The following is a 21,123-nucleotide window of genomic DNA, read 5'->3' on the forward strand; positions in this document are numbered from 1 at the left end:
TGTGCACGTAGTAACCACTCAAGATAGATGAGGTTGCTAGTATTACTTTTCATTTACTGAATGTCCTGTTTTTTATTGTGTTTATTTTAATTCGGTACCTAGTACATGAAAAACAACACACAGTTAACCTAAAAACAGACCTTGTATACTATGACATGTGGGGTAAAAAATGGTCACATGACACTTGGGAAGCTGTGGGCTTCCAACCTGGAGTGGCAGCCATCTGAATAACAGAAAGCCTCAGGTTCCTCTGATTCATGTGAAAGATGGTAGTCCCCTATTCCATCTTTCTGAAGCACTCCTCTCTTTTCCAATTCATTCTATGTGTATCCAGTTTACGAGGTTGCTATAAACCCAGGTAGATAGGACTTAGCTGGTGTCTCAAAATAATATTTATTCTTTCAGCCTTTACTGAGTGCATATTATGTGCAAGACTTTTGGTAATATTTTTCAAAGAAAAAAATTATATAATCATTGTGTGACAAAATGTGCCTGGACTGAATGGCTTTACTGAAGGCCTCTACTATTACACTGTCATTTAGCTTTGTAATAGAAAACAAAACCTGCTTTATTTACCATGAGTCTATATCTCAATGGTATATGAAATGTGTGCATATACCCTAAAGTGAGCTCCCTTTATCCTTTTTCTGTTATACCACATCACACATATTAACTTCTCTAAGACTGAATCTAGAACTGTATTGATTCCTGATGAAATCAGCCCTTATATGATTTTAATTATTTAACAAGTAAGACAGAGAGGTGATAAGCAAGGAAGGAACTTTGCAACTAGAAATGAGGTAATAATTAACACTTTAATTTTTCAACTCTTAAAAGCATGGCCATTCTTATCTGAAACCCAATCTTGTAGCTTCTTGATTTCTAAGTCAAACATTAGAAAGCACTTTGATCCATCTGGGTTTTAGTAGAATAATAGTATTTTAAATTTACTTCATGCTAAGCAGTATTGGTAAAAATGAAAGAAGAAGCTAAGGCATTTCATATTTTGCTGGTTACTTTACATGTTTCCTTGCTATTTATTGTGGCAATTTCCCAAAGATAGGATGTTGCAGAGCAAAACTCAGTGAAAATGCATCTATTCAGTGGTTTTCCTCTTTAATGATCCACTCACAGAAGGTGATGTTCGAGTGGGCATGGGGTGTTCAAGAGAAGAATGGAGGAGGATTTATGTTTAATATTCATTACACAACTGAGAAGTAGTTCTTTCCATCAAAGAACTGCCTTGAAAACTTCACATTATTCTCTGTGTGTGCAGAGGAGACATCTGTGACAGCATATGAATCAAACTAATTGTAACTCTTACTTAGTTATGAAGAAAAGATGACATGTGCATTCTTCTAAATTAAGCCTTTCTCACACAAATTACTGGTTGCCAGTGTAAATCAAGCAACATGTGTTCTGAATTCTGACTGTTGGAGTATTAGTTATTGAGTAGGGAAATGAGATACTTTGTTTGCAGCTAAACTCAAGTTGACTTTTTTTTCCTTTGCTTTATCTAAAAATAAGTGTTATAGAGTTATTACTTCACCGGCTTCTGTAGCAAGATGGAGACTGAAATGGTTTGGCCCAGGTCCTCCATTCTGGGGTGAGAAAATTTAGGCCCAGAGAAGATTGGGTTTGGCCTCAAATCTCATTCCATATAGTGACCTGCTCAGGCTTGAATTTTGATCTTCTGGTTTATATACCATGATCTTGCTGCCCACCATAGTCCTGAGTCATTAGCTAACTAGCTGCCTCCAAGGCCCCAGCCACTGAAACCCAAGACTGGCCAAACCCTTCCACAAGTCAATACCATCAGGACACAAGGAGGTGGGGCCTGAACAGGTGGTGGCACAGTGGGTAAAGCATCAGACTGGGATGCAAAGGACCCCTGTTTGAAACCCCGACCGAGATCACAGTCTTGAGTGTGGGCTCATCTGGTTTGAGCAAGGCTCACTAGCTTGAGCCCAAGGTCACTGGCTCGAGCAAAGGGTCACTTCATCTGCTGTAGCTCCCCAGTCAAGGCACATATGAGAAAGCAGTCAATGAACAACTAAAGAGACTAAGGAGCCATAATGAAGAATTGATGCTTCTCATCCCTTTCCCTTCCTGTCTGTCACTATCTGTCCCTCTGTCTCTCTCTGTCTCTGTCACAAAAAAAAAAAAGACACAAGAAGGTGGGGATGCTGGGATTTGTTCCCAGACTTGTGACAATCAAAGCCCATACTCTGAGCTGCTGCACTCTCCTCTTCAGCTGAAAACTTAGTAGTAACTTGGAAATTATACCTTTCAAGAAGATCCATGTGATGGTTTTTATTGTAAAGTCCAGCATGTTAAATAACAGGTGAGGGGCAGATTTTAGAGATAATAATAACAATGCCCTGTAGAGAAAGGATGTGTAATTTATTATTCTTCCTACAGTTGTCAGTGACAATTTTAATGTGTCTGCAGTGCCTTTAAGTGTGATTTTCTATAGAAGTTTGTCTATACCAGGAGCCACCCAATGACAGCCCAAGGACCACGTTGGGCCCACCATTCTGTTTCTATACAGCCTCCTGAGCTAAAAATGTTTCTTTTTTGTTCCATTGTTAAGTGACTTTTTAAAAATATTGAAAGAAAAATAATATTTCATGATATCAAAATTACATGAAATTAAAGTTTCAGTTCCCACAAATAAAGTGCTGGCACACAGCCACACTCATTCATTGGTCCCTTGTCCGTGGCTGCTTTCCTATTAAGATGGTAGGATTGAGTAGCTGTGACAGAGATGGGACAGTGCACAAAGTCCAAGCTTTTTATTTCCCGGCTCTTTACAGGAAGAATTTGCTCATCCTCGCTCCTGGCTTGGTGCTACATGCTGGTTCCTGCCAGTGGTATAACTCCACCTATTCACCGTGAGTCTGCAAGATGCTGGAATCCCCCAGCTCCACAGAGGAAATGGCTCCTTGCAAATGGTGACCTTGGAGCTGTCCAGCAGCTTCTTCTGTGGCATAGTTTAGGTGCAGCTGGGTAACAGGGTCCCAGAGAAGGAAAAAAGGTGGGGGCAGGACAGTTAGAGAAGAGATAGGAGAATATTTAAGGAGACTTGAGAATAACTGAACAAGTGAGACATTAGAGATAAAGAGGCAGAGGGGAGAAGTCTGCACAGGGCAGAGCAGGAAAATGTCCCCTCGTGAATCTGCAGCTGCCTGTATAGTAACCGCCTCCTTCTTTTCTGCCCTGTGGATGAAGGATTCAGTTAGGGGCTGAATTATATCCCCCTAAGTTCTTATATTAAAGTTCTAACCCTCAGTACCACAGAATATGACTGTGTTTATTTATTTATCGAGAGAGAGGAAAGAAGAAAGACAGAGGGAGAGAGAGAGGGAGACATCAACTTGTTGTTCCACTTAGTTGTGTCATCGATTGCTTCTCATATGTGCCCTGACCAGCGCTCAAACTGGAGTCCTCAAGGTTAAGCCAGCACCCTCGTGAGTGAGCCAGTAACCCTGGGATCAAGGTGGTGACCCCAAGTCAGTGACCCCAGGATCTGGCTGGCAATCCCAGGATTGAACCGACAACCACATCACTCCAGGACAAAGCTATGCTCTATCCACTGCAGGACAGACCAGGGCATAGAATGTAACTATATACATACAGTCTTTAAAGAAGGATTAAGTTAAAATGAAATCACTAAAGTTGGCCCTAATCCAATCTGACTGGTGTCCTTACAAAAGGAGACTAGGACACACAGAAGAAAAGGCATGTGAAGACACAAGGAAAAAGAAGCCATCTGCAAGCCAAAGAGAGAGACTTCAGAAGAAACCAACCCCGCGGACACCTTGATCTCAGATTTCCAGCCTCCAGAACCTTGAGGAAATGCATTTCTGTTGTTCCTGCCACCCAGTCTGTGGTCCTTTGTTACTGCAGCCCAAGACAACTAACACAATGGAATACACCTGCTTGGCAAGCCCACCTCTGTAGCCTGCTTGTCTCCATCTTTATTGTCAACCCCGAGGGTCTGAGCAGGCACACATGACTCAGATTTTGACAGTTTCCTTGTTTTGTTCAGCACAAAAAATGTTCACATATGCTTGTATCCATAACATGGTGTGGTTCTCCAAGGTTCATGATTTCTGATGCTTCCCAGGACAAGAAGCATATGATTTTATTGATCAAGTTTTTCTATCACATTTCTTTTAAGCAAAAGTAAATTTCAACCATGTACAATGTACCTGTCAAGCAATGAAATAAGATGCCTGGAGAAGACATTCTCAACCTCTGCATTGCCAGCACTTGGAGCTGGATCCTTCTTTGTGGTGGGGACTGGACTGTGTACTGTAAGATGTTTAACCCTTTGAGTAGTTCGAATGTTCATGTACATCCTCATGCCTCCTGACTATCCAGAGTAAGACTGTACAAAAATTTTTATTTTAAAAATGTGTAAGGCAACATTTAAAAAAGGCAAATGTGTATTCTTCTCATTTCCATGTATTGGTTATTAAACAAAGATGATTTTAAGTTAATGAAACTGTAACTAATTTCATTTTTTGAAAAAAAAAACACACAAAAAACCTCACTCCCGGGGGTCAGCAAACATGAAAAATCTCACTACTCAAAGGGTTCGTTAGGATTGCTGTCCTCTACCCACAGTGTAGGCTGAGGCCCCATAGCAAAAGCAGGAAAGCAAGAGATGGAGGAATAGCAGAAGCTGCGAGCCTGACAGTTTGTAGTAGCTAGAGGCCTCCGGGAGGAACTTGCAGGGCAGCCACTGTGTCCTGGAAGACGCTTCATTATTCACTGAAACATATTTGTGAGCCTGGTGACTGGGTTCTGGGCTTCCTACCTGCCTTTATAACTTACATTCTCCAGGTATGTGAGCACTCTGGTTCTTACCCCTCATCTGTTCCATATAGGTAGGAGGAAGGACTGCTCCCTTCATTCTCTCCCTTTCTCGTAGGGGGTCCAAAAGTTAGTGTCCATGTCTCAGTGTGTCTGTCTCCAGCTGACCATGATTGTGCTATTGGCTTGACTCCACTGCTCTTCCCCCAGGCAGATTTTCCCGTGATTTATTTGGGATCTATCAGTAGTACTCTTTAAAGTACCTAGTATACCCCACTATTTCCATCATTATTCTCAGCTGAGATCCCTCAGTTGCAGTAGAAGATTTGTAAATATTTGTTTCTATAGCTTTTCTTTTTGAACAATTATTTTGAAAACTAATAGGATAATTCTATTTCACTTTTTAAATGAAAGGTCCTTTAAAACAAGATTTTCTGTTCTGTAGTTTTCAGTATTGAATAAAGGGTGACTGAGCATCAAACATGTTATTTTATGTGAATTTCATAATTTTGGATCCAAGATGCATAGGAAGCCCAAGGCCCATCAATTGAATTGAAAGTTTAGATGCGTCTTTTTAAAGGTCTTCATCTCCATCATAATTGCATATATCATTGCAAAGAACTTTGCTTTGGCTAGTGTAGAATGGCTTGTTTGTATCAGTTAACAAAAAACAAAAACAAAAAAAAGTAGTTTTAGTGAAATCACTAAATAGAGAGCATAACATCCCCAGATATTTCAATGGATCACTTAAGTAAATTATGAAACACATTTTAATGCCACTTTGCTAATTTTCTCCTTTCTTTTCAAAATTATTTATTATAAGTTATCTCAGTACTATCCAGGTTTTTGTTTGCTTTTGTTTTCTTGAAAAAAAAGTGTTTTAAAACCCCTACTTTGAATGAACTAATTTCATGTGAATTTATGTGTAAAACAATCTTAAATGGAGAGGGACCCATTGCATTTGTAGATAGCTGCTTAATTTCCATTGCTTATCTAGGTTGTTGTTTTTTTAGGCATTTATAAGTATTATTTGTCAAGTGTTAATTTGAGGTGAAGCCAAACTGTGAGTGTAGTGGTAGAGAAAGTAGTATTCACCTCATTTCCTCACTGAGAGCTTGTCCTATGTCTTATCCTATGTGAGTCCAGCCTGGAGCAGGTATTCAGATGAGAATGAGAAGAGAGATTACTTGTATGTAGAATTGGACACGAAGGGAATTCACAGAAAGTCAAGTGGGGATCCATGATAGGTAAGATTTGACTTGAACTTGGATTCCAGGGGCCCTCGTGGAGAAATCTATACAAGTGATTTAACCCCTGGATCCACCACGCCTTTGGAACCATGAACATTGGAAGCATTTGTCATTCAGTTTGATTTGAGGGAAAACACAGTCATTTTTCCCCCATCCCTTAAATCTGGGTGGGCCTGTTTCTCACTTTGACTAACAGAATATGGGGAAATAGTGCTGTGGGAATTCTGGGGCCCAGGCCCTGAAGATCCCTTCTCACATATTTAGGTACTTCTGCCCTGAGATCACCTTTAGGAAGCCAGTTTTCTAAGAAAGAATGAGAGGCCACGTGGAGGAGACCTAAGTCACAGCCACCTGCCAGCAGCAACTGCCAAACAGACATGTATGTGGGGCCACATTGGGCCATCCAGCCAGGTCACCCCTCTAGTTGTACTCGTGTGACTGACCCACAATAAAACCAGCAAAGGAACCACCCAGCCAATCCTCAGAATCATGAGGGGAAAATGCATTAGTGTTCTGAACCACTCGTTTTGGGGGATGATGTATTTTGCAGCAATAAAGAACTAAAACACATTTCTAATCTGAACCAGGCCTGAGCTCAAGTCAGCATGAGCCCAGGAGCTGCTGAGAATACCATGCCATTTCCCTTAGAAATCATTGCATAGGGTTTGATATTTTATTGGATTCAGCCTTTCGCACATTAATTTAATGCTCCTAGAAATGTGCTTACTATTTGACAAATATTTTAATGGTACGACAAAATTGAGAATCCTCAAGCTGATATATGCTGATATATTGTAGGTATTTCAATTAATCAATAAGTATTTTTTAATGCAATCTGGCCATGGCATTCACTCCCATGCAGATCTTGGTTTCTGTTTCCTGGCAGAAAATATGCCCTCTTCTCACTTTGGCAGGACTGCAGTTCATAACTTATTCATCCATTCCTTCTTCCTTCCTCCACACTGTGTTCTGGGCTGGGTGCCTTCCATCACACCGAGTACTCAAGGCAGTGGCAGGAGGAGTCATCACCAACCTGGTTTACATGAACACTTGGATTTGTACCTGCAAAGTAACGGAGACTAGTGTCAGCTCATCAGCTCGAGGATGATCAGATGTCAGAACATTTTAAAGAAAAATGTATGAAGACTGTAAAGGCCCTTCATTCTCCATAGTTGCCCTAGAAATCCACGCTTATATACATATTGTGCCAAAATTCAAAGATACCTATTTGTATATCTATATTTATAGGTACTTAGATATCTGTAGCTATAGAGATATACACATACATTTTACACACATATATACATGTGTGTAATCTTTGTATCTTCTATCGTTTCTTCTAATGGAGAAAATCATGGTTTTTTAAAAAACTACCAGAAAAAAATTTTAAGGTATTTTATTTCTGCTGCCACACTCAAGGATGTCTTCCCATCTCCTCCTGAAACAGAAGGGAATAAACCTGGAAGTGAATGAGATAGCAGAAATATACTCAGAAACCTGCCAGGTTACAAGGACACTAGAAGCCAAAGAAGTTAAATAATTGTCCCACTGTCCACTTAGTGATTGACAGAGCAAGGCCAGGATGTTCTCTTGATAAATCAAGCTTTTTAATGAGCTGCTCAGTGGAAACCTTATTCAAAGTGTAATGAGGCATTAGTCACACATTTATGCATTTCTTCTTGTATCCATTGGACAAAAGTTTACTGGGTGACTTCTCTGCGCCAGACTCTGTGTTCCGTTCCCGGAATATAATATTGAAGAAGGCACAGCCTGGGCATGCCGATACCTACAACTTGTGCAGGAAAGAAAACTGATGGTTACAGTAGAGGCTGAGGGCCAACAGTGGGTTCATACAGCACTCAGCACCTAGCCCAGTTGGGGTGGCAAGGCCATGCAGGACAGCTGTCAGCAGAAAACGAAGGAGGAGGCAGTATGTGATTAGAAGTTTGCCTGAAGAATTGGGAGGACGGCTTTAGGAGAGGAAAATGGGACTTTGGTGGGAACAGTGTGATGAAGCCAGTGGTCCAGGTCCCGCAGCAGCGTGCTTTCCAGTGAGGAAGAGTTCACAGTGCCAACTGGGGCTATTTGTACTTCAGAAGGTTGGGTCACAGGCTCAGGAGAAGGAAGAGAGTGAAGTAGAAGAGGTGGAGTTCATGGGGGTAAAGCATATTTTGTAGCCTACTGGCAGGCTTGGGATTTGTCAGTAGCAGCAGTTAAAGCTGGGACTGACTTGATTTGGCTACTTCTCATTTTAGAAAGACCTTGCTGCCAAAGAGGAAGAGTGAGGGAGCGGGGAGGAGGGAAGGTAGGAAGTCCAGTTAGGAAGGGATCCATCATCAGATGGGTGGCCGAGGTTGCTGAGAGCCACGTAGTAACAGTAGGTCAGGGGACAGAGCAAGTACCTAACGAGAAGGACAGGCTGCTTCACTGGACATGGGATGGTAAGAGGGAAAGAGCATCAAGGATGACAGCATATTTCTGCTGCGCAGCTGCAGGATGGTCAACTTCTAACTGAAATTAGGTTAGAAGGGAGGGCTTCTTCAGGAGGGAATGTGATGGTTTCCTACTTGGAAACGCGGCATTGCGTTTTCTGCATGTGACAGAGACCACTGTTTGTTTTTCCAGTATTTACCCCTTCTTCTCCTATAGTAAGAGGATCTTTTTAGCTGGGCATATACGTCAGCATCCATTAAAGATGAGTTTGGTCTCTGACCTCTAGCCAATGGCATGTGAGCAGAAGTCCTGGTACACTTCTGAGGGATGCCCTGGAATGTGTGCTATTCTGTTCTGGAAATGTGGGGGCAAGAAAGAGATGGAAATGATGGATTGTGGCATCCCAGAAAGGGATGGAAGTAAGAGAAGGGGATGGAAAATAGATAAAAAGTAGTCAGGTTAGGAGACCAAGGGTGGAGTCTCACATTTAGAACAATAATTTTCAACAGACTGAGATTTTAACCCCACAGAGCATTTGATAATACCTGGAGGAGGTATGGATTTTCACGGCTGGGGATGGGGTTCTACTGGCAGCTGGTAGGTAGAAGTTACAAAAATTCTAGTTTGTCTGTGACTAGATGCAGGTAAACATTCAGCAATGCATCGGACAGCCTTTAACAATAAAGAACAACTTGCTCCCAAATGCCAATAGTGCTGATGGTGAGAAGTTGTAATTTAGAGAATGGGCAGACAAGATATATGTGTACTGTGAAATTGCGGTACAATAGGGGATGGTAAGGAGTGTGGCAAACTGTCAGCGCATTACTTACTAAAGGTAATTCATTCAATCTGCATACATACAAACATGCGTGTGTGTTCTTTGCAAGCCAATCAGAGCTCAGCCCACAGCCTGCCAGTTTGCTTCCTCTGGGCTTAAATTTTTGACAGGTCATGAGAATTTAGATGCTCAGAGTAAATAAATTAGAAAATATACCAAATCAAGGTTTCCATCACATCATGTGTATGATTAACTTCAGTTATCATCACACAGAATTTGCAGTAAAATCTCTTATAAGGTTTTTTTTTGTAACCACAGAAGCTCCAAGCCATGATTTATTTTTGTAAGTAGAGATGCCTATGAAATACTGAATAAAAATTACATTTTTAGCTAATATTTGATATGGTTCATGCAAAAGCAGAAGTATTAGTGATAATTAAATTGGTGAACCCCTGGAAAAAAGTTTGCAGTCTGATTACCAAAAAGGCATTTTCTAAAGATTTCTTTGAAAGTACTGCATGCCAAAAAGAGATCAAGTGTGTAACAAGTTAACAGTCCGGCGAACTGTCACAGAAAGGCAGCTTTATACTTGAGTGTGAACCACAGTCATCTCATTTGAGTTACCTTTAATAAAACTCTAGAATGTGATGGCCCTTGAGCTTTCTGCTGTGACGCTTTTGCTGTACAGTGTGCTGTCTGCACCTTTCCATTTTATCTGAGAGAGTTCGGGACATGGCTTGATGAGCAGAATGAGAATGAATGCAGTCCTGCCAATTCTCCTTTCTCATTTATTATTCTTTCCCTGGAAAGTTGATGTTATGCAGAAATGATGGGTCCCTCTCTCCCTATCAACTACATCGGTACCAGAGGGGACAATTAGTGTTTGAGGGCAGGCACAATATTTAAGGGGTGTTATCTGCATGCGGGGTTGTGTCTTCGAGGCTCTCCTGCAGAGGCTGGCCATGGGCACTTCATTTGTCAGGACAGATTGCAGAGGTTTGGACATTCGCCCCAGCACTGGCGTGTCCTTGGGTCACCCCCAAGCCAGCTATGCAGTTCACGTGCACAGCAGATGTAAATGCTCACTTCGGGATTCAGTCATGTGTTCCCAAGAGGAATGTCATTCAGTTTCTTTTAGGAATCTTCTCAGTTTACCTGTTGTCAGAGAAAGCCTTGTGATATTAGCTGTGGTTTGTGCTGTGCCCAGGGGTACTCTGCAGCGCTTGTGTTAGAAGCAGATGAGTGGGCTGAGGGCTATCGACAGCATAGGAGCTGTGAGACTCCCCCCAAGAGCAAATTTGCTCTGGGGTTCAAGTCTCCAAGTTCAGCACAGTTAGGAAAAAGGACCATTCTCCCCACCAAAAACATTTAGAAGTATCATTTTACCATCATCTGTGACTTTGGACATAATCTATCATTGAACTTGATTAGCCCTTTGTTCTCATTGAAGGTGATCATTTCATTCTTTCACCTTATATTAATGAGTTGCTCTCTAACAGCGTCCCTGTCATCTCACTGAGTTTATAAATCAGAGTGAGTGGAAAGAGCCATCAGTGGCCGTTAAGTCCAAAGGCACAGTTTCATCTGGTTGTGACTCCCTAGTTACTGCCACCTCATTTTACTCTCTCTGAGCCACACCTATACCTATTTGTTTTGGCAAAAATATTTTAATTTAAATAAAATTGTGTATGACCAGGGATTATAAAATGAGGAAATATATGCATGTAGAGAAAGGGAATAGCGATTGGTTGAAGTGTATATTGGTTTTAATTTGCACATAGCATTCCAGTTGTCCTAGACTGTAAAATAAACAGGCTGACTTCCCTCCCATGTGCCAACACTGGCCATTAATATGGCACCCCAAAAGTCTTGGCCACCTCTTCTTTATCCCCCTCTGAAAGGCCACTGGCCATCACCATGGCCATGCAGATTCACATTGGACTCGGGCAAATGGTAACTGTGGAGCCAGAAAATGGTGGGCCATTCTGTTTATTAAAGTCTTGTAACAGCAGACAAGCAAACAGGCAGGGAAGACCGCTTCCCTTTCTCTTAGGGCTCCCAGACCCCTCAGCGCGCTCTCTCTCTCTCTCTCTCTCTCTCTCTCTCTCTCTCCATCTCTCTCTCTCTCTCTGCACTCTCAGCAAACATAGGCTGGGGGAATAAACCTCTCTTTGGTAAACAATAGCAAAGACTCACCCCTCCCAAGCAGGTAGGCAATTTGCAGTTTGCAATCTGCCGTCCTGAGGACAAGCACCACAGCCTTTCACAGACCACACACACGTGGCCATGCCCCAATACAAGCAAGCAAACTTAAAAAAAAAAACACCCAGTTGGTTAACCAACATTCTCCCATTCATGGAAATCCCTCTTTTAGAACTTGATGAACTCAGTCTCTTCCCTGTCTTTCTTGTCGAGATCCCAGTGGTCTCTCCCTCAGTCCTTCTTACAGTTTTGGCACTTGGGTTCTTTCCTCTGTGTGTCATTAACTGTTTGATTCCAAAAGAGTGAAAGGTAAAATCTAAAAAGCGCTACTTATAGTTCCTTAAAATGCTAGGAACTTCCACAGACACAAAGACCTTTAACTCACCTGGTAATAGGCATGTTTTTTTTAAACAACCAAACTGGGACTCAAAGGCTAGTGTGACCTGGCGGAAGTTCTCTGGATAGGGGCAGAGTCTGGGCAGAAACCCACATCTTCTCCCATTTCAGTGCTGTTTCTACTGCAAAGTGCTGCTATTCTCCATCCTAGGTAATTTTGATGACTTAATTTTTTGTAAAAGTCAAAGAAAGATAAAGCAAGACCTTTCAAATAATAAGAATATTCAGGGCATTCTGATTCTTGTTGGGAAGCAAGATTTCTAAGGATCTAAGAGAAACAAACTAAATGTTATAACGAGATACAACAGCAGCAGCACTTGTTACTAGAACTTAACTTTGGGGACATGCTTGTTCTCTGAGACCTGCAGACATGGAGCTGGCAGCAGGGGAAGGTATTAGAAGGTGTTGACTTATCTTCCTGTCCCTGGCAGGTATTTGAGAAGTTTAGCACTTTCACGGTTTGATTTTGAATGGACACCTGGTCCTTCCTTACTGCAGGACAGTATTGAGGAATTTATCCATGTCCTCAGCACTACGTGTAACCCCAGTGGCTGCTGAGGGATCTAGTGTCTGTCCATTTTGATAGCTACTTTTTCTTGGGAGGAGAAATATTTGTAACAATGTACCTTCTGTTTGTTCATCACTTTGGTTTGGCATCCTGATGTAATTGAGTTGCATTTAAAATAAGAACTAAATAGAAATTTTGGAGGAAGAAAAAAGTTTAAATTCTTATGAAAGGAGCATGGCACTGTCATCTGCCTTTTGTAAAGTAAAGCAGAATTAAATATTAATTACATGCATGATTTATTGAAGAGATAGGGTTTAATGTGCATTACTAAATCTTAGTTCAAAATTTAAATAGAAGTCTTCTTTGCTTAAATTGGATTTTCCTATCAACCAAAATAATTATAGAAGTAGCATAAAAATATAATATCTACTCTGTTTTATTATATCAGAAATATTTCTGAGCTCAGCATGTCCTGAACTTTGATCAATGGTGCATAGAAATATACTAACTCTTTAGCTTTTTACAAAGCGTAATTTAATAGAATAAATTCTAAGAAAAATTATTACTAATGAATAATAATTAGAGGTTTAATAAAGAGATGTGTTGAAATGGTACCCTCAAACCAAAGTCAAGTTATTCATTAGATAACCTTTGCATATGCCAGAATTAGCCAAGTTCTCTGTAGTTATATAAATTTTTTCTAGCAAGAGAGAGAAGGTGCATCAACCAATCTAATGACAATTTGATTTTCCAAAAGTCTCCTTGAGGAGGGCCTCCAATGTATTTGGAAAGATAATGTAGCTAGGTTGAGTCTGGTATATAAAGCAGTTAGGCTTGTATGTTGCTGTCAGATAATTTGGTAGGGCACATAGCTAAATTAACAAACAAAGAAAAACTGAATTATTAATGAAAATAGAAACCTTGTCAGATTATGAATTAAGTCAAAATTTATCACATGTGCCATAATTTTGGGCTTTTCTTTCAAAATACAGCATTTTGTCAGGGAAAAAAGACAAATTTAAAAGTATCTTGAATCACCACATCTGAGTGTAGGCTTCTAATTGGGGCTCATCCCACTGTCCAATGCTATGACCATCAAGAGTAAACGTGTAGACCCCAAAGCACAGATTCTGTCCACGAGCGCTGGTAAGAGGGCCTGTGGTTCACTGTTGGCACCAGAATCACATGATAGTGGGAAACTTCAGATTCTTTTATTTGGCTGGTTGCCTGTTACCAAAATCTTTATTCTAGTCTAAATTTACGTGAATTCATTAACCCTCTCAAAAGAGAAAGTCTTAGCCCTTTTTAATTTATTCAACATATATTTTTCAAGCTACTTAAAAAAAATGCCAGTCATCCATCTACATTTTGGTCTAAAATATGATCATTTACTTTTGGTCATTAAATGAAACTATAGCCAGGAAAGAGAATTACTATACTAGATTCTTCTTCTTTGTTCATGGAATCTGTCTTTCAAGAAAGTCTGGTTCTATATGTTTTGGGGGTTAACATATTCTTAATGGAGAAATCAGGACGAGAGAGAAATTTCTTGGTTAGGCCAACCTCAAGAAGACCCTAAGAGAAGGAATGGTCACTAAGTTGAGAAGTTGTTTCAGGTAAAAGATTAAGAGAAGGAGGTCAGCTACTGAAAGGGGCTGCTGGTGGCAACAGGGGCTCAGCCCTGCTGGAGACCCCCTGAGGAAAGTGTGGAGCATGCTCAGATCTGCCCACAAGGGGTCATGGGCGCAAAAGCTGGGGACATTTCCTTCAGTTGCTTCCTTATTGGCTGGGACACAGGAAATTAGATTTATAAAGAACAGAATACAGACGACCTCCAAGGAAGACAGAAGGAATGTGGGTAGGATGCTGGCGACATTGGCTACAAGAAGCATGACTAGAAATGAATGTAACATTGGGAGAGTGCTGGTTGCCTTAAATTCAACAGAAGACTGCACAGAATCCTCATGCACGTGCAGGTTATTGTCACCAGACAACAATGTTGAACTATGTCAGCTGAACAACGTGGCCTGGTGCATTTCATTTTTTCTTAGCCCTGGACTCATCTGTCACCCATCAGAAAGAGGAAAAAAATTGGTTTTAATCTAGTTAAGTCAATCATCAGACATCTCTAATGACACATGAATCCACTGGGATTTCTAAGTAGACAGCCTGGGTCCAGGTTCATATTCTGCTTCTTCCACATGTTGACATTCCTTATCTCCATTTTAGAAGGTAACAAATTTATGTGCAGTGTCTGTTTGCTTTGATAATGACAGATATTTGATGGCATCTCAGAGCACCATGACTTCTTTTGCTCCCATCTGGGGCTCCCCTGTTCCTATCTGAGTGGATGACCAGGCAGGGTTCCCTGATTGTGGTTGGTGGCAATTTCACTTTTTCCTCACAACTTGCCTCTTTGTGTTTAAATCAACTTTAAACATCATTTAGTATAATCCCTGATACAGCTAGCTAATAGCTGTCAGTTTATGATTTGTTTTCTATTTCCCCTACCTGTTCTGTGTTTTCCTTTGACTCTTCCTTATTGACTTATTTTGGGTTAATTGAGGAGCTCCCTCCATCTTCACTGCTAGCTTGCTGGTCATATACTATTTCGTTCCTTTTGCTGCAAATGTGGAAATTGCACACATTTGGACTCATTGCAGTCTAATATAAATTGATACTGTATTTTCCCATGTATAAGATACACCCTTTTTCGATATTTTTGGGGTCTAAAAACTAGGTGCATCTTATACAGTGGTTGTGGCATTTCAAATGCCATAGATAGAACTGAGGACAAGGCAATATATGAAAACAGTGATTCGTCATCAGACACAGATGAGGAGAAGCTAACGGTTGGGAGTTTTTTAATTTTTTTTTTTTTTTTTTTTTTTTTTTAATTTTTCATTTTTCTGAAGCTGGAAACGGGGAGAGACAGTCAGACAGACTCCTGCATGCGCCCGACCGGGATCCACCTGGCACGCCCACCAGGGGCAATGCTCTGCCCACCAGGGGGCGATGCTCTGCCCATCCTGGGCGTCGCTCTGTTGCGACCAGAGCCACTCTAGCGCCTGAGGCAGAGGCCACAGAGCCATCCCCAGCGCCCGGGCCATCTTTGCTCCAATGGAGCCTTGGCTGCGGGAGGGGAAGAGAGAGACAGAGAGGAAAGCGCGGCGGAGGGGTGGAGAAGCAAATGGGCGCTTCTCCTGTGTGCCCTGGCCGGGAATCGAACCCGGGTCCTCCGCACGCTAGGCCGACGCTCTACCGCTGAGCCAACCGGCCAGGGCTGGATGGGAGTTTTGACAGTGATGTGGAGTTGTATGAATTTTATGATGAATAAAACTTGAGTTCAATAACTTTATGTAATACATTTTCTTTTCATATTTCGGGCCCCAAAATTAGGTGCGTTTTATACATGGGAGCATCTTATACATGGGAAGTATGAAATATTTTGCCATTTCCCACACAGTACTTGGACCTTAAAACACTTCAGCTTGATTTACTACCATTTTACCTTTGTGTTAATGTCTCTGTCCATTTCATTTCTGTTATATTTTAGACATACAGACATGGCCCTCATTTTTTTTGTCCAATTAATATGACTTTGTATTTTCCCAAATGTCTATGTGACATATAACTCACAAAACACCTTTGAATTCTCCATTTTATTTCTTAATTTAAATGGAAATATCAAGAATTTATCAAAAATTAAAAAGATTATTAAGTAAAAAGTGTTTTCTTAATTACTAATAAAATTTCCTTCAGCATGTCAGTTCCGGCACTTGTGACAAGTGGTAGCACCCTACGTACCTAGGTACCTACTTCACCTCTATTGCAAGCAGGTTGGTATTAACACTAATCAGATATGGTTGTTGTTTTGATTCAATTGGCTGACACAAACAGAGCTCCTGGGAGCACGTGGCACAGACATAGCAGATGCTCCTGGGTTGTGTTTGCCTTCTCTTTTGCCGGAATCCCAGGCACGCGGCTTCCTCCAAACACCATCCTGTTTTTCTAGGTTCATCCGATAGCAGGTCGGCTTCCTGATGGAATATGAACAACATGGCATCAGGGTCATTGTCTCATTCTGTTTTGCACTTACCATTAGAATTTAGTTAGAGGCCTGGTATTTAATGAACAGTGATGGATGTTTTCAGAATAGCTGAATAAATGAATGAATGAATGAACCAGTGTTCAACACTCCGTTATGCCAGTTTATCGAGAACCGTGGTCCCCCTATAGGCACATACTTGGTCTCCTGTTAACTTTGTGCCTATTTTTCCTTGGAGCAGGCTGGGGTGAGCTGTGGTGAGAGTCATTCTATCTTCATCAGGATACAGTCCTGGACCACCTGCTGCTTCCTCAGGGGAAGTTCCTAATAGCCCCCAAAGTGATGTGTGCTTGGGTGGGCCCAGGAGATGGACTCCTGGCCCTGTGAACCTGGGAACTAAGCCCAGGTTCCCCTCTGGCATACTCTCTCACCATTTTGTACATACATACCACACACACCACACACCACACACCACACGTACCACCACCACCACCACCACACACATACACACACAAGAGAGAGAAAAATGTGGAAGATAGAGAAAATGTTTCCTTCAAAAAATGTTTATCAACACTGAATACCACAATACATGTTAAATCTACAATACCTGACAAACATGGTGTTTTCTACAGTACATTAACATTTAAAATACTCTAGGATGAATATAAATGTTCAAAGATTGCCCTTCTGTAATACTTATTCCTCCAAACAGATTGCATATTTTCCTGTAAGAGAATGGAAGTACCACTCTAACTAAAATAAGTACATACTGAAATAAGTATAAAACTGTATGCTATTGTGTGCTGAATTTATTGAACTTAGAAACCAAAAATACATGAGAAGCTCCTATCAGTTTTTGCCTTAAGCTAATATTTCTGATTCTGTCTTTATAATAGTTTAGAATCACTTAAGGCGATAGACTATTCATCATAGAAGAAATGAAATAGTTGAAAATACCTATCTTATTTAGAAAATGTGGAATATTGGTTGACTTTCTAAAGAACAATAAAGCTTGTACATCATCTCTCATATGAGCAAGCTGGCAAAAATGAGTGTTTTCTATCTTAAACTGACCACGGGTTTCTGGCATTCTAAAATTATTTCTGCTTTACCCTCTAAAATCAAAATGGATAAATAATATCCTTGGGGAAATAACTCTGCCTTCCTTTTTTTTTTTCTTCTGTACACTGAAGCACATATGGTTAGAACTCAATAAAGAAAATAACACATTCTGACCTTAGAAAACTTTATCTTTTTTCAATATTTAGTTCTAGAATCAGTGTTTTTAACTTGCTGGAAATAGCCCTCAAATTGGCCTCACTACAACTCAGGGATGATTTCGAATATTACTTGGATGTTCCCTTAGTTATTTGCAATGTCGCTCTTCCCTCCACACCGTGTCTCAGGAGCGGCTGCTGCTGTCCCTGCTGCCAGCGCACATAGCCATGGAGATGAAAGCTGAGATCATCCAGAGGCTGCAGGGCCCCAAAGCCGGCCAGATGGAAAATTCTAACAACTTTCACAACCTGTATGTCAAGCGACACACCAACGTCAGGTACGCTGCTCTGTACTTCCTGGGGCAAGTCTAGGGAGCCTCTTCTCTGGAGAGGGGATGTTTTTAACAGGAAGCCCACATCTTACAATGGCCTGTCTCCTGAGTAATAGTTAAACCTTTGCACGTAGTTACAACTTCACCCACCTGTGTGCTGCCTTGTGAGGCCTTCATGGTAACAAAACAGAATCCTACTCTTTATTGAGTTGTCCCTAATAGCCTGATTTTTAGGGCATAAAACAGGGAGAGGTGGAAAGTGGGGTCTTTATTCTGGGAACTCCATGGTCCTATCTCAAGGTCCTTAGAGCCCAAGACACTCAGCTTTGCAGTAAGGTAGGAGGGAGGGTTCGTGGGCTCTCAGGACCGGACTGTTTCTCAAGATGAGCTTAGTAGGCAGGCCTCGGAGAAGCCAGCACTTTTAGGGAATCTAGATGTTCCACTGTTCATCAGGAATGAGGGGTTTCCTGGGCATGCCCAACCAGTGGCCCACATTACAGAGGACTGATCGTGCATTTTAATTAATTTATAGTCAAAGTTATGACTTGTCAAAGTCCGGTACAGTCAGATCTCCTTCTCAGGGAGCCATTCATGTTGTCAGCCTGAGTGTGTGGTCAGGAAGGAGAAAGGTGTGGGGCATCATACATGTATCTGGCTCATTCATTATGTTTTTATGTTAATAATTTAGCTGTAGGAGTTACCTACCCACTGCCAATCAATAGTTCGATAATAACTACAAACAACTAAAATTTGTTGAGCATCAACTAGAATTGGAATCAACTTGTTCTCCTCCAAGTCTAGACTCTTTCCAATGCATGATGCTGCCTTCTGGTCTGGTTGCTTCAGGTCAAGGATTTTGAAGTTCATTAAGAAGCAAATTCAGTCTCTGGTCAGTTGGCTCAATGGATAGAGCATTGCCCTGGTGTGTAGGCATCCGGGTTTGATCCCCGGTTATTGCGGCACACATGAGAAGGAAACATCTCTTTTCTTCCCCTCCATCTCTCCTTCTCTCTCTCTTCCCCTCTCGCAGTCAGTGGCTCTATTGGTTCAAGCATCAGCCCTGGGTACTGAGGATAGCTTAGTTGATTCGAACATCAGCCCCAGATCAGGCTTGCTGGGTGTATCCTGGTTGGGGTGATTGTGAGAGTCTGTCTATTTCCCCTCTTCTCACTTAAAACAAACAAACAAACAAACAAATTTAATTGCAAAAATAATGCATTGCTAAAACAAATTTTATTTTGACACCAGATTTAGAAAAGATGCATAGAGATAGTGATATACATGACCCAAGCATACATAGAGCTCATGTACAATAAGAAATGCTTATTGAGAAGAAGATAATAGAAAAAAATGTTTGCATGTTAAATGAGAACTGTGAAATTTATCCACCATTGGATAAATAAAGACTCAGGAGTAAAATTGTTTTAAAATTTTTCACTATTTTGGGGATAAAAATTAAAGAACATTTGCATATGTTAGGGAGTAAAATTATTTAAAACATTGGCTTGTCTTCAGGTTTTTAAGTGTTTTACCTACATAACTAAAGAAAAAACATTCACAGTATCTGACAAGCTATATTATACTAGAAATAGCCTTTTCCAACCTTTCACAGTCTGAGAATCAGCAATGCCTTTCCTATTTTAGGAAATATATTAACGTCATATAGTTGGCATTCAAAATATGTGAAGATAACATGCAACTATATCTACCCAGGATCACAAAATATCTGCAAGAAGCTATGACCCAAAGCAGGAACAAACAGACCTATAAAAATGACTGAAGACACCACCAACTTAAGGCATCTCTTGCTATTAGATATCAATTTCTGTGTAATGAATTATCTCAAAATGTAGTGGCTTAAAACAATAAAAGTATCTCCTAGTTTCTGTGGGTGGGAGTTTGGGAACAGCTTAGTTGGGTTGTCATTAGTTGGTCATTTCTGTGTTATCTTGTTGTTTTCATGGGTGAGTTCCATCAGTGTGGGAGGGGATAGTACAGGGTGTAGTGAGTGGAGGTGAGGATCCTTGGGGCCTTCTTGGAAGCTGACTGCCATTCTACAAGATTGGTGAAGCAGCTTCAATGGCCTTAATTTCCCTTACACATTGTCTAGAGCATGTTTACAGTATTGAATTAAATTTAACTTCATAAAATATATTTGGAATCCTAAAATAACTTAAGTGCTTAAAATTTAAAAACATAAAACATTAAATAACATGAAATAGCAATTAATTTTGAAAGAAATATGAAGACATGTGGCTTTTTCATCCTGTGACAGGACAAGTACAAGGCAAGAAGCAGCCACAATGCCTGGGCAGCACAGATAGTCTAGTCCAGGGGTAGTCAACCTTTTTATACCCGCCGTCCACTTTTGTATCTCTGTTAGTAGTAAAATTTTCTAACCGCCCACTGGTTCCACAGTAATGGTGATTTATAAAGTAGGGAAGTAACTTTACTTTATAAAATTTATAAAGCAGAGTTACAGCAAGTTAAAGCATATAATAATAATTACTTACCAAGTACTTTATGCCAAATTTTTGCTAAGTTTGGCAGGATAAATCTTTAAAAAATAACTTACTGTAGTTAAATCTATCTTTTTATTTATACTTTGGTTGCTCTGCTGCCACCCACCACAAAAGCTGGAACACCCACTAGGGGGCGGTAGGGACCAGGTTGACTACCACTGGTAGTCAATACCTGATTTTTATTTTTTATTTTTTGTGACAGAGACAGAGAGAGAGATAGAGAGAGGGACAGACAGATAGGAAGGGAAAGAGATGAGATGCATCAATTCTTTATTGCGGCTCTTTAGTTGTACATCGATTGCTTTCTCATATGTGCCTTGACCAGGGGGCTACAGCAGAGCAAGTGACCCCTTGCTCAAGCCAGTGACTTTGGCCTTAAGCCAGTGATCTTTGGGCTTGAGCCAGCGACCATAAGGTCATGTCTAAGATCCCACGCTTAAGCCAGTAACCCTGCACTCAAGCTGGTGAGTCCATGCTTAAGCTGGATGAGCCCGTGCTCAAGCTGATGACCTCAGGGTTTCAGACCTGGGTCCTCTGCATCCCAGTTCGATGCCCTATTCACTACGCCACCACCTGGTCAGGCCTGAGTGTTTTTTTTTAAGTGAGAATTATTAGG

At 40.9% G+C, this 21,123-nt stretch overlaps 1 protein-coding gene across 2 annotated transcripts in view; it reads left to right on the forward strand.

The window, feature by feature from the left end:
* ADCY2 (adenylate cyclase 2) overlaps positions 1–21,123 on the forward strand; it is a 420,264-nt gene that overhangs the window by 280,941 nt on the left and 118,200 nt on the right. For both annotated transcript variants that reach the window (XM_066243472.1, XM_066243482.1), the window contains exon 5: positions 17,843–17,991. In XM_066243472.1, coding sequence (XP_066099569.1) covers positions 17,843–17,991 — 149 coding nt within the window. The remainder of the gene's footprint in view (positions 1–17,842; positions 17,992–21,123) is intronic.

The sequence above is a fragment of the Saccopteryx bilineata genome, chromosome 1 (genome assembly GCF_036850765.1).
Source record: "Saccopteryx bilineata isolate mSacBil1 chromosome 1, mSacBil1_pri_phased_curated, whole genome shotgun sequence".
Lineage (NCBI taxonomy): Eukaryota > Metazoa > Chordata > Mammalia > Chiroptera > Emballonuridae > Saccopteryx > Saccopteryx bilineata.